Source organism: Strongylocentrotus purpuratus, unplaced genomic scaffold, assembly GCF_000002235.5.
Source record: "Strongylocentrotus purpuratus isolate Spur 01 unplaced genomic scaffold, Spur_5.0 spur5_scaffold_10, whole genome shotgun sequence".
Classification (NCBI taxonomy): Eukaryota; Metazoa; Echinodermata; class Echinoidea; order Camarodonta; family Strongylocentrotidae; genus Strongylocentrotus; species Strongylocentrotus purpuratus.
In genome coordinates, this window is record NW_022145595.1 from 5,290,682 (window position 1) to 5,304,862 (window position 14,181).

Below are 14,181 nucleotides of genomic sequence, written 5' to 3' on the forward strand. Positions count from 1 at the left end.
TTTCACTGTTTAAATTACAAACCTTATGTCATTTTCAGAATTATGAAACCTTTGGAATTATGAAACTTTGGAGTAACAAAATTCTGGAATAACAAATATTCGGATGGAGATTTTTGGGACTACTTTTTTTCAGTCTAAATTATACATGAGCTCACATACCAGGCACTATGTGTAATACAGTCAACGGCAATCAAGACCTGTACATGTTATATAAGCATCCTATTTGGATGATGTTCAATGCCATTGTTAGTGAATTACCACATGCCCCGACAGTGGCAAGAATACTTCCCAGGGGAGTGGAGATTTGAATTAATCTGATAACTTGGGTAATAACTTTAAAGTGGTTAGTGATTTTGGTCCATTATGAACAATAATGGTAATTAATTAACTCTTAATATGCCACTCGAACGATCTCCCTGTGCCACATTGTATCTTTTACGGGATAGGTATTCCAAAGGCTTCACGATTAAAGATAAACTTAAGTTCTAGTAAAAAAAGAAACTGAATTCTCACAGAATCAAACGAAACTTACACTGAATGTTCAAGATTACAATTAAATGTCATGTACCAAACAATTTTGGAAGAAAATATATACTGGCTGAGTAATGAGCATAGAAAGATAAGGAAATCAAGGTAAGCTAGCCCCGACACCATTTGTGTAGTCCCATATACATCTTTCTGTGTACAGTGCTTGTTACTTTACCAAGACTGGGCCAAATTTATTATGATTTTAAAGACTCCAGAACCTTGCAGTGCACACCAATACTTACATGATGATCAACTTGTTCTGATCCATTCCACACCTTTTCTTTCACAATGCGATCACATTACCAGAACTCACCTTTATATTTAAGTGTTCCCAGTCCTTTCATCAATTGGTGGCTGTTGTTTGTTGCAAAAGTTTACATGTGGCAAACAAGCGACAGTGCAAAGAGACGAAGAAAGCAATCAAAGTTTGAATAAGACCCCGGTTTAGGAAGAGAGGTCTTCCTAAAGGTCATTGAGAAAAGAACCAAGTGGAAAAAACTTTTCAACTCAGTACAAGTATGCTCAATCTTCAAATACAATAGATTATTTGGAATTTTTAGCACACTCAGGCCTGATAATTACCCGATTTAAATCGTTTTCCCAATTTGTAATTATTTTTTTTTTCCCGGTTTTTTTTGTTTCTTCCCGATTTTATCCCGATTTTCAAATTTTTCTTTCGTTTTCTCTATTCTTCCCAATATTCTTACTCAAAAGGGGGAATGTTGTTAGATGCCATTTTTTCCCCTGCGAATCCTCTTTTTTTTTTTTAGTACTCACTATCACCCCCGCACACTAATGATTTCAGATTTCTAGATTTCATAGTATTTATGTATTTTTTGTACCTTTGACACAGTTCCGCCTGAATTTTTCCAGCCGTTGGATCACATGGGCAAGAGAGTTGACATGTTTGAAAGGCCGGAGCTTTCATTAGGCACCTTTGAATTCTTAGCTACTACTGATTATTGTAAAGTAAGTAATGTCAAATATTTCATTCAATGGTTTGAACTACTGCCCAGATCAGCAAGCGCAAATTTTAGAACTCATGAAAATATGAACATGACTTTTTATGCGTGTTTTGAACAGGCTGAATTGCGTGCAACGCGAATATGTTTTGGGGTCGCTCAGCGCAAAAAAAAACTAATCACGCAAAAATAACAACATTTACAGTAATTGAAATGGAATCTTTTAAGGTGATCTTTAAACAGAGGTAATCTTGTGAAAAACAGTTTATTTCATTTTCTTCTCCAGATAATGTTTTTTTTAATGTTACAAATAGAGCATTTTTATCATTGGTAAAATTTGGTTTATCACTATTACCCAATGGATATTTGTCTTTCCTTTTTCATTTGTGATATACTTGTAGGTTGAATTCCATAATACTAAAGACAGTCCTAGAAATTTTTTTCTCATCAACTGAACTACTTGTCAATGAACAGTAGCTTAAGAAGAGAGCCTTTTACTAATGCTATTGCTTGTTTATGTAGTGCAGAACAATGCACAGCTCAACCCACAAATATAAATCTTTCTTGGATGTTTGCAAATAGAGAATAGAGGCATTCGATTTATATTTATTATCCTCTTTAATTCGTAAAATTATGAATGGCTGAAATCCATAATTCTAAAGACAGTACTAAAAGGGCTTAATTTCATCTGTTGAAATAAACTTCCATGAAAAAAAATGTAATTTGATTCTTGAGTCGAATTTGATTAAATTGATTTGATTAATGCTTTGCTAAATTTCAATTGCTATCTCTTCTCTTTTTTCTGTACAGAACAACACACCGCCCAAGCCACCAGCATACATCTTCATGATAGATGTCACATACCAGAGTATGAAGACTGGTATGGTGAACCTTCTTTGTCAACGGCTCAAGACACTGCTAGATGATCTACCAAAGTAAGCAATAAGAAATGGTCTCTTCTCTTAAAATCAGTTTAAAAAGTACTAAATGTCTTGGAGAAGCATCTCCAGATGAATTAAATGTGTCCTGGGGGGTGTTTCACAAGGATCCTAAGTTGAACTTATCTCTAAGTTGGACTTACAAATTATGGAGAGCTATTTGTAACCTTAAAGAGATGGTTTATTGATTTCAAACTTGACTAAATCTGGTATCATTGGAATCGAAAAATTACACTGAGTAAAATCATTACATTTGTGTAACTTGTACATTCGAGCGAAATTTATAAAAGTTGATTGAACTTGATGAAAACTCAACTCACTCATCGCCCCGAAAACATCCCAAGTCAGCTGATTTTTTAAGTGACGTCACAATGTGAACAGCGGACCGCTCAGCTGAAGTGATTGACGACGGTGCGAGATGCAATTTGCGTGCGATTCACATGTATTGCGTTGACTTTCAAGTACCGTACCCATTTATACCTAACGCTGTTTACCTTCATCAAAGTCCCCTGGAAATATAGATATGGACAAAAACATACTTGGGTATACTCCAGAAGGCTCCTCCATGGCATGGTTTCGGTTCTTAATCTGACGTTATTCTAGATAAATGGTATATAACTTCCAAAAAGCGAGTGAATATATCGTCGATGTAGCGTTCAAGTTTACACCCGTAGCAAGTAGCTGTGCGTAGGTACTCTGTGCATGTGTGTGCCGTAGCCCGGCGCTCGAGCTAGCCATGAATCGCGAACCGGACTGATCTGTTTCTCTCGGTTTATCAGGTCCTATACGACTTAATTTATCAAAAATGTAAATTAATCAGCCTAATCACACATTTTTGTAACGAATATCTGGACAATTCTATGTAAATTTGTCGCCTATTTTACTCCAAAAGAGTCGTTAGGTCAGCATGCAAAATGTCCTTTGCCTTCCCAGATCAGACACATACACGCTGAAGTGCCCTCAGAATATGTGATTATTTTCCCGATTTTTATGCTCAAGTGTGATGGAAACAAATATAAAAATCAAACAAACATTTGTAGAAAGTATCATTTATTCAGTGTATCTCATTCAAAATGCCACAAATAGAGGAAATATCACCACTGGCCGTAAATGTACAAACAACGTTAACCCATATCTGAAAATTGCAATGGGTATCCAACATTGTCCCGAATGTGTGATGTAGGTTGTTCATATTGTGACGTCATCATTTCGCTTGTAAAATAATGCCGTCAATTTACTTTGTGAGTGGGTTCAGGAAAAAGTAACAACATTGCATTTAATGTATACCTCACAACAGTGAGGGCTTCAAAAGTACTTTGCTCATTTTGTTAATGTTCTCAGCAACCTGTAGAGGTGTAATTTGCCCACTTTCCACATTTCAATGAACCATCTCTTTAAAATAAAATATATTCAAAAGCGAAATATCAAGTATTTTAGATTTTTATAAATTCCACATCAGGAACATGAAATCTCCTTGATAACAGCAAAATATAAATGATTTGAATCAACATTTTATGCCTTTTAAAATAACCTTTACAAAATATTTTCATAGATGCTAATGGCTTTCCATGATTATTAAGTCCAACTTAGAGATAAGTTCAACTTAGGATCTTTGTGAAACACCCCCAGGAATTATTAAAACAAAATTGTAACTTAATTTTAAATGTGATATCATCATGAAGGATTAAGATTGACACCCAATGTGTATTAGTCATGACCATGTCTATATGTGATTGTTATTTTTTTCAGAGAGCATGGAGCAAAGGAGTCCAACATCAGAGTGGGCTTTGTGACCTATGACACAACACTTCACTTCTACAATGTAAACAGCGCCCTCGCCCAGCCCCAGATGCTTGTGGTGTCAGATATCAATGATGTCTTCATGCCTCTACTGGACGGGTTCTTGGTGCAGCTCTCAGAATCAAGGGCTTGTGTTGAAAGGTAGCAATTTTATTCCCACTTTAAAGATAAACTTGAGTTCTGGTAAAAAAAGAAAATTAATTCTCACAGAATCAAACGAAACTTACACTGAATGTTCAAGATTACAAATAAATGACATGTGCCAAACAATTTTGGAAGAAAATGTATACTGGCTGAGTCATGAGCATAGAAAGACGAGGAAATCAAGGTAGTACTAGCCCTGACACCATGTGTGTTGTCCCATATATAGCTTTCTGTATACAGTGCTTGTTACTTCACCAAGACTCGGCCAAATTTATTATGATTTTGATGACTCCAGAACCTTGCAATACACACAAATTCTTATATGCTACATGATCAACTGTTTCTGATCCATTCCACACCTTTTCTTTCACAATGCAATCGCATGACCAGAACTCCAGTTTATCTTTAATATGACAATGTTTCTTCTATTTTTTTACTTGTCTTTTGTTACGGGGAACATCATCTTTTCATTCATATTTAAAAAATGAAACTATCATTGAACTTGGAAAAAGCATTCACATCTTCAGATCAAATTAGTAATTATTTTTTATTGTATTTTAACTTATTTTGATGGATATGCCATTAATGTGATATCTATATACAATGGAATTTAAAAAATTGAAAAGCATTTCAGGGAAAAGGAAAAAATAGGTTCATGAACACAATTTGTCAAAGTGAAAATAGGGCACTAAGGACTAACACAATATCAACATTTAGACTATTGTTATTAATCTTTTTTTTCACATGCTTTGTTTCCAGCCTTTTGGATCAAATCCCAGAAATGTTCGCAGAGACCAGGGAGACGGAATCCATGTTGGGACCAGTTATCCAAGCTGGGCTAGAAGCTCTCAAGGTATGCATCCCATCCACCTTGCCCAAAGAAAACATTGCATTGCCTGTTCCAAGTAATCTCTTGTTTTAAATGCCACCCCTCCTAATTTCATTGTGAATTCCGCATCTATCTCTTTCTTCCCTCCCCCTTCCCCCTCTCTATCTCTCTCTCTCCCCTCTCTCTGTCTCTCCCTCCCCTCTCTCTGTCTCTCCCTCTCCTCTCTCTGTCTCTCCCTCTCTCCCCTCTCTCTCTCTCTCTCTCTCTCCCTCCCCCTCTCTCTCCCTCTCTCTCTCTCTCTCTCCCCCTCCCCCACCCCCTCTATTTCTATCTCTAGCTTTATCTCTATCTCTGTGTTCCCCTCCTGATCTTAGTATCACCCTTTCCTTTACGTCTATGCTCTGAAAGGCAAAAATATTCTTAATCATTTTTAGCACACTGATAATGACGTACAGTGGATGCATACTATCCACTTGCCCAAATAAAGTATTACATTGCTTGTTCTTAGTACTCTTGCTTTATATGTCACTCTTCCCAATTTCATTTTTAATTCCATCTCTCTCTGTCTCTCTCTGTCTCTCCCTCCCCCCTCTCTCTCTCTCTCTGTCTCTCTCTCTCTCTCTCTCACTCCCCCACCCCCTCTATTCCTATCTCTAGCTTTATCTCTATTTCTGTGTTCCCCTCCTGATATTAATATCTCCCCTTCCTTTATGTCTATGCTCTGAAAGGCAGAAGTATTCTTAATCATTTTCAACACATTTGATTTTTGTGATTTTGTGGGCCAGTGTCTTGTCACTGTGCTCAAATCTGCTATTACCAATCCCTTTGGAAAGGACACAGATCTACAATAACAATCATGACTAAAGGCTGAAAAACATCTCACTGTTTTATTTATCTTGTAGGCTGCTGAAACGTCAGGCAAACTGTTAATATTCCACTCATCGCTTTCAATTCTGGAAGCCCCTGGCAAGCTGAAGAACAGAGACGACAGAAAACTGTTGGGTACAGACAAAGAAAAGGTCAGAAAACACATTTCACTTTTATTATTCTAGACTCGTTGCCTTTGGTATTAGTTTGAAAGACATTTAAGATCTACTGAATTACCCCAGGCATATTATGCTTATAGATTGATAAATAATACTATATATCACCATAGAAACAATAGTTATAGCGGTCAACTTCTGAAATTCCAGGTAGTGGCCTTGTTATTGCAGATAACAAGGCTAATATATATTGTATATTGATATATATATAATATTTATAGGAGAAGCTGTCATATTTGTCTTGTTTATTTCTTATTCTGATTGATCATAAAGTGTAGATATGATTTCATACCAAAATGCTGGAGACCTAAATGTGTTTAAATGGGATAGTTTAGTTCTGTTGCAGAGGGCACTACACAAAATAATTCGTTTGTGAGATAATGAAAAACTGAGTGTCAAATTTGAAATAAAATAATATTTAAATGACAAAATCATCTTTGTTTGATCAAAATCGGTTCAGAGATGGCTGAAATATAATGATTTCTAATACCTGTGTACCACCACAAATATTAGATATTTTGAACAATTTGAAAAACCTGTTGAAAAAAACGAAATAACGCCTTTTACGTCGTATTTCAGCCAATGCCGATGTTGGCTTTTTTGTTGGCATTTTCGTGTTGCTTGTATTACCCACAATTAGCCGGCTCATGTTTTGTTATTTTTAATTAAATAATTAATTAATGGACACCGTGTTTTTTTTAAAGTGGAGCTGAATTGGTATGATTGTATTGGCTAAAATTCACACATTTTGGGGTCTAAAATTACCTTCATAGCAATTTTTAGGTTCTAAAAGGGCACTATAAATGTCATACTGGGCCTCTCAGAAAAACAGTAATAATACTGAGAGAATTACCCTGTCTAAATAAAACGAATAAATAAATAAATAAATAAAAGATAGATGAGAATAAGAGCAATAGCCATGCACTTTGAAGGCATTTGCGGTCTAAAAACAGAACTCAACTTCCCCTTTAAATGGGAAACCTGCCCCTGCAGGGGACTTGGGAGCAACACCTTTAAATTACCCTAATGTTCCAATAAATCCTATGTTCCTGGTGCAAAGGGGATGGGAGCTAGGTCCCTTAGTGCGAGGCCTCTATTCCCATTGGCTCAGGTGAGCCGACCTCTTCTTTATTTTCTTAGAGTACTTCATTAATTTGTTTTGTTCATTTTTTATTACAGGATTACAGTAAGTTGTCTTGAAATAATAAGTTAAACAATTGATGCACCTTGAGTCAGCTGACTGAGTGACCAAGTTAAAGATAAAGACCAGTTATGGTCATGCGATTGCATTGTGAAAGAAACATTGTGGAATCGATCAAAAAAGGTTGATCATCTAGCATATAAGTATTGGTGTGTACTGCAAAATGATCAGAATTTTGGCCCAGTCTTGGTAAAGTTACAAGCACTGTACACAGAAAGATGTATATGGGACTACGCGACACGTGCCGATATCTATCAGGTCCAAATAGATATACTAATTTACCAAATATATCAATTAGTAGGCGGTTTCTCGGCAAAATTTGTACTTATTTGTACGTATTAGTCAAAACATATTCTTTCACATGATTGGTAATAAGAGCTTCCATTTCATTTTTTGAGAGGGGGGCGTTTCCAAAACTGATCTTTAACTTTAATGACAGTTTCTCCTCTTGCTTTCAGACCGTTTTGACACCACAAATCAGCTTCTACACTACTCTTGGTCAGGAGTGCGTGACGCACGGCTGCAGTGTGGACACCTTCCTCTTTCCCAACTCTTACGTGGATGTGGCCACAGTGGGTCAGGTCTCAACGCTGACCGGAGGACAGTGCTACAAGTACAGCTACTTCCAAGTGAGTTTATGGCAATGTTATGCACAATACTGATGACCCCAAGTCCTTGAACATGCATTGATTTACAGGATTTTGTTTTTTAATGATGGTGTAAACCATTGTCTAAACTTCCACTGGGAATTAAATGATCTTATTTAACTTTTCATCTGCATTTTTGCAAGTTTAAAGTAGCTGAGTGAAGGTTTCAAAAGGCTTTTAACCTTAATAATGTTGGTATCATTGCAAAGTTAATGTTACAATCTTTCTAATGGTTCATATTTAGTTTTCAAAAATTGTTACAGATTTGACAATTATGTGCTTTTAAAAGTGGTGAAATTACTACCCGATTATTCCACCCTTGATCGGCCTGCTATTGTGACGTACGATTTGTGACGTAGGAGGTTGGGCACATGAGCGAGAGTGCGATCCTCAAGCTCTCACACAACTCTCACATGCATGCATTATACATATACAAACGCCACTCGAACGCTAAATATCTGATCAAAATGTCCGAGCTTGAAGAAATTTTATTTGATTTAGAATTTGAAGTTGATGAGCACAGCTCCACAACAGTGGTACAGGCCTTAAATTTCAATATTTTTAGGGCAAGGCCACTTTTCTGTAGGGCACATTCCTATATTACAGCACAAATATGAAGAATGGGAAAGGGCACAACAAATCTCCAAGGCCAATGAGAGGGGCATCCAAGGCCATGGCCTTGGTGGCCTTGGATTAATTTAAGCCCTGGTGGTACTGGTGTGATAGTGATGATGATGATGATGATGGGGATGTAGGAGAGATGGAAGAAAGAGAACAGTTCGGAGAAGACGGCGTCGATGCTGGTGCAGGTCAAGTGATAGCATATCAGCGCGAGCTGGCTGAGCTGCCAGCTGCCGCTCAGCTCCCCCGGCTCCACTCAACTGGCGATCGATCTGTCATGACTGGGCGAGACATTTTCTAATTTTTCGGGATGTGTGGGGCTTTTTGGCAAATTTCACGGATAATAAAACAAAGATGATTAGATGTGAGATTATATTTGGCGAAAATCAATTACAAATATGCACCATTCATAAATAGAACTGCAGCTACAGGACATCATACAAATGCAAAAGGACGCTCACGATTTACTCATCATGGTCTCCTCAGGCCTATATAATCAACAGCAATCACTATCACGCCAAGGCATGATGACCGAACAAATGCAAAACATCTCAGCAAATTACACAGAATGGAAGGGTATTTGGACAAATCGAATTGCACGATTTACCCCTCGTATTATATTACATAAATTTGCTTAATATTATATGTAATTACATGATTTCTAGAGATTGTTATTCCACTTTCTGGTCAGGATATGAAGCATGCAAAGTCTGGATAATGTATACGTATAGCTATGCAAAATACCGCACGCGAGCTGTGCAAGAGGCGAGCTTGAGGCCTAGAATAGCGATCGTACCCAACCAGGGACGTCATAATCGGCCTACTGCGCGAACAAAATGTTCAAGCCAGGAATTGAAGTTCTGAGAAGGTTCTTGGAAAAAGTTTCTTCCCGCGTTTCATTTATATTTACAAGACTTAAGGGCAGAATGTGTGTCTTCATATTGGTCTACGCTATCCGGAAATGTATAATTTGCCCACTTTGAGTGATTATGTGAAATTTCTTCGCCAAGCTACTTTAACCATGGTTTACAAGTAAACTTTTCCATTAATTCTGAATTAAAAGTCGTTAAAAATCATTTGATATGAAGATGCAGAATACATTTTTTTCCTCCAAAGTATCACAATTGATGTCCAAGTGAGATTCATTCCTAGTTTCTCTTTTGCCTCCTGATTCTTTAAGAACCAGGAATTAAGTGGTTGTCAGAGATAAGTGATATGTAAATATGTTTTCAACCATTGTCAAAACAGATATTGATCTTAAAATTCATATTGTCGTTGTGAACAAGTTATTAGAGCGCTTTCGCAAAGATGATGGAAGCAAAGATGAAAGGATAATTCACTCAACCGAGATCGTCCTGTACTATGCTCCCGTCTTCATGTGTAACATGTTTCTGTACCGGGGACAGGGACATTGATGTGTAGTTGTGCACGTGTCAAAAATAGTGTAGATGATTATTAATAGGTCAAAAATTGGATAGTCAAGCACAAAGTATAGTTGATAAATCTGATTATACAATATCTATATCACGATTGCACGATGATACAGCTCTTTCGTTGTGTTTAGGGTACGAACGCTATCATGGCCAAGAATGGTCATGAAAATCAACAAGACAGAGACTCTGGTTTGCACATGTGTTACCGTCGTCTTTACCTTACGTCATGTTTGCGAAAGCGCTCTAATAACATGCAGTTCTCATTAAGAAGTTGGTAAGAAAATGATTACCGTAATTACCGTTGTTTTAACTGCACTTTTTTGCCGTCGAAAAAAATTCAAAGTCAGGGGTGCGTCTTATACACGAGGACGGTTTATACAACGTTAATTACGGTACAAAATACATGTAGGTTTACCATAATCCCAGGAAGGGTATGCAAAAAAATACCTTAACGCAACTACATTCTTTGTCAAACCATTTCTTGTTTTCACCTTATTTTCAACCATAAGATCTTCATCATTAATACTCAATTATGTATATTCCCATTCACATGTCTCCATTTTTATTCCATTGCCAGGCTGCCAATGATGGAGAGCGTTTCATCTGGGACCTGACCCGCAACCTGACCCGCGAGGTCGGCTTTGATGCGGTGCTCAGGGTCCGCACCAGCACCGGCATCAGACCCACAGACTTCTATGGCAACTTCCACATGTCCAACACGACAGACGTGGAGCTCGCATCGATAGACTGCGACAAGGCTGTTACCGTGGAGATCAAACATGATGATAAACTTCAGGAGGAAGTAGGAGCATTTATCCAGGTTGGTGGGACATTTAAACAGATCTTTAAAAGATTTTGGACAGCATGAATAATTCTCTTTGTAAGATGCATCTTTCCGCGTTGATGATAGTCATGCAATACAAAGGAGGCCCCCCCCCCCCCCTCCCCTTCTCCTTCTTTCTCTCTTTCTTCTCCGTCTCTCTCGCTCTCTTTCTCTCTCACTATATCTCTCTTTCTATCTCCCCTTCCTCTCTCTCTTCCTTTCTTGATTTGCACTCCCCCTAGAGAGTATATATATATATATATATATATGTTTACATACCATGCAATGACTCATTGGCTCTCTACGTATTGGATTCATCTTGTTTCTGTACCATGTATCTCTATAGGCTGCTGTGTTATACACGAGCGTGAGTGGTCAGAGAAGGCTACGTGTCATCAACCTGTCACTCAACTGCTGTACCCAGATGGCTGACGTGTACCGCAACTGTGAAACAGACACCATCATCAACTTCCTTGCCAAGTATGGTAAGTGGCTAGTCAGTGGCTTGTTAGTGGCTAGTCAGTGGCTAGTTTCTCAAAGCTGTTGTAAGTCAAAGTTCGTGGACATCCCTCAGAAACATGTGTTATGGAATTTTCTGGACACCATCATAAATCTGAGTTTGTTGTCATCCCATGGATGGTTTGAAGACTCCACTGCGTAATAAAACTTGGTGATAAAGATGTTTAAAAAATATTAATGATTTTCCTCGATACCTTGACATGTTTTGTTAAGCCCTATCCTGTCCAGCTTGAAAAAACATAATAGTGCATTTATTTTTGTAATCAATGATCCAAGTCAGCACTGAATTTTTATGCCAGCCTGTCAAGGGACAGGGGATAATTAACTTGCACTCCGTCAATTTGTCTAGCCCTTGATCATGTTTTACATTTTATGTGCTGTTTAGCACACTTTTCTTGCCCTCCAACGCCCTTGCCCATGAGTAAGTTGATTGGTAATCCTGAGACCATTTCATTGGTTGTTGGACTGTTGATCAGAGGGTCCACGGTTCGAGTCCCGCCACGGCACTAATGTCCTTTGGCAAGATATTAATCTACATTTGCCACTCTCCACCCAGGTGTGAAATGGGTACCGGTAGGAAGGATTCCCTTGAATGCTGTGAGCGCCAAAATCGGCTGTCTAGCAGAGCCGGGGTAATAGTTGGAGCGCCTTGAGCACCATGCAGGGTGGATATGTGCACTACATAAATATCCAATATTATTATTATTAATATTGTTGTGTCTGTTTAATCCATCCAGCTATCCGAGGTGTACTGAACTCCAACCCCAAGGCTATCCGGGATACCATCATCAACAAGTGCGCCAACATCTTGGCTTGCTACCGGAAGAACTGTGCCACGCCCTCATCACATGGGCAGGTAAGCAAGCTAGCAGAGAAACTTTTCTTTCTTCACTATAGAGGTGTCGTGGACGAGTGGATATATCACCGGACTGTGGATCACAAGGTCCGCAGTTTAAGTCCCACCGCGGCACTAATGTCCTTTGGCAAGACATTGATCGTCATTTGCCACTCTCCACACAGGTGTTAAATGGGTACCCGGTAGGATGCGAAAGCTGGATTAGCAAGTGTGCACTTGTCAAAATGATGCCTGGCTGGAATGCTCCCCAGGGAGTGGAGAATGTGCATACATTGTGTGTGGGTAAGCCTGAAACCGATGACCAGGGTAATAATATGATTGCAGGGCCCTCAGGGAGAACAGTATAAATACTGATGAGGCTACCCCGGGTAAACAAGACATATTATTATTATTATTATTATCCTTTGTGGTTTGGAGATCATCATAATGCAAGAGGTATGTGTGTGCAGTCGTTCTTTCTCTGGTAACATGAACATCACCACCACTGATAGAAGCTTTCTATAATGATTAAAATGTGTCATTATTAAAACTGTATTTTGTTTCTTTCACATGCTGTACAGCTAATCTTACCCGAGTGTATGAAAGTACTCCCTCTTTATGTCAACTGTGTGTTGAAGAGTGATGCATTCTCCGGTACGACCGACATCACCACCGACGATAGGAGTTGGTTGATGCAGACGGTTCTATCCATGGATGTCGTCTCAACTCATGCATACTTCTATCCTAGACTACTACCAGTTGTAAGTATATAGGCCTGATAATTACCCCATTTAAATCGTTTTCCCGATTATTATTATTATTTTATTTTTTCCCCAATTTATTTTTTCTTCCCGATTTTCCCTTATTTATCGCATTTTTCCATATTTTTCCCCAATTTTTTTTAGAATTGGGAAATGTTGTTGGATGCCAATTTTTGTTACCCAAATCTTTTTGGTTGTTTTTATACCCGAGGGGGGGGGGGTGGTTGAGGGGAAAAAATTGTTTTAGTGCTCATTATAAGATGATGATGTGGATCCTAATCAAAAGATTGGTTGAAAGCGTACACGTGACCAGGCATTTATTTTGCCTAACGCGTAAACGCGTGTAATTTGGGTAATGTCCGGTCATTATGCAATGGTAATGACCGGTAATTATCAAAATCATGTTAGAAAACATCATTTTATTAAACAAATAAAACATAATCTTATCAAAACAAATAATACACATCATTTTGTTTGGGCATTAGTAAAAGTACCCACACTTGGTACCTTCAAAACAATCCAAGACTGTTCCAAAGGTACCTTCTGTGGGTAATTCTTACTAATGCCCTCACTGATGTGTATTATTTGTATACTATCACCCCTGATGAAAACAGCAACTAGTGGTATGTTGGAACTCTTAAAACAACAGCATGAACTTGCATCCATTAATCTAGTTTTCTTTCACCCTCTTTGTGAACAGCATGACATAGATGTCAACAGTGAGGACACCCCCGCGGCAGTGCGATGCTCCATCGAACGATTCGAAGACCAGGGGGTCTACATCCTTGAAAACGGCCTCATGCTCTTCATGTGGATTGGTTTACATGTGAATAACGACTGGGTGCAAAATGTGTTTGGCGTCAACTCCCCCGCTCAAATTAACATTGAATCGCATCAACTGTTAGAGAGAGATAACCCAACATCGAAACGACTGAGGAATTTGGTCGACGTGCTGCGCTCAGAGAGACCCAGATACATGAAGGTGAGTTGCATTCTTCTCTTGAGGATTTGTTGTTGTTGAGCGCGGCATTCACAACTGCCGCGCTAATGCAAACAGGGAAACGTCCATACGGCAGACAACGCCAACTCTGCCATCG

The 14,181-nt window shown here is 38.5% G+C and overlaps 1 protein-coding gene across 1 annotated transcript in view; it reads left to right on the forward strand.

The window, feature by feature from the left end:
* LOC578470 (protein transport protein Sec24C) overlaps window positions 1-14,181 on the forward strand; it is a 33,160-nt gene that overhangs the window by 15,953 nt on the left and 3,026 nt on the right. The window contains exons 8-18 of the mRNA XM_778635.5: window positions 1,382-1,497; window positions 2,301-2,425; window positions 4,178-4,369; window positions 5,132-5,225; window positions 6,104-6,220; window positions 7,904-8,074; window positions 10,724-10,966; window positions 11,316-11,454; window positions 12,226-12,344; window positions 12,905-13,084; window positions 13,785-14,066. Of these exons, the coding sequence (XP_783728.2) occupies window positions 1,382-1,497; window positions 2,301-2,425; window positions 4,178-4,369; window positions 5,132-5,225; window positions 6,104-6,220; window positions 7,904-8,074; window positions 10,724-10,966; window positions 11,316-11,454; window positions 12,226-12,344; window positions 12,905-13,084; window positions 13,785-14,066 (1,778 nt within the window). The remainder of the gene's footprint in view (window positions 1-1,381; window positions 1,498-2,300; window positions 2,426-4,177; window positions 4,370-5,131; window positions 5,226-6,103; window positions 6,221-7,903; window positions 8,075-10,723; window positions 10,967-11,315; window positions 11,455-12,225; window positions 12,345-12,904; window positions 13,085-13,784; window positions 14,067-14,181) is intronic.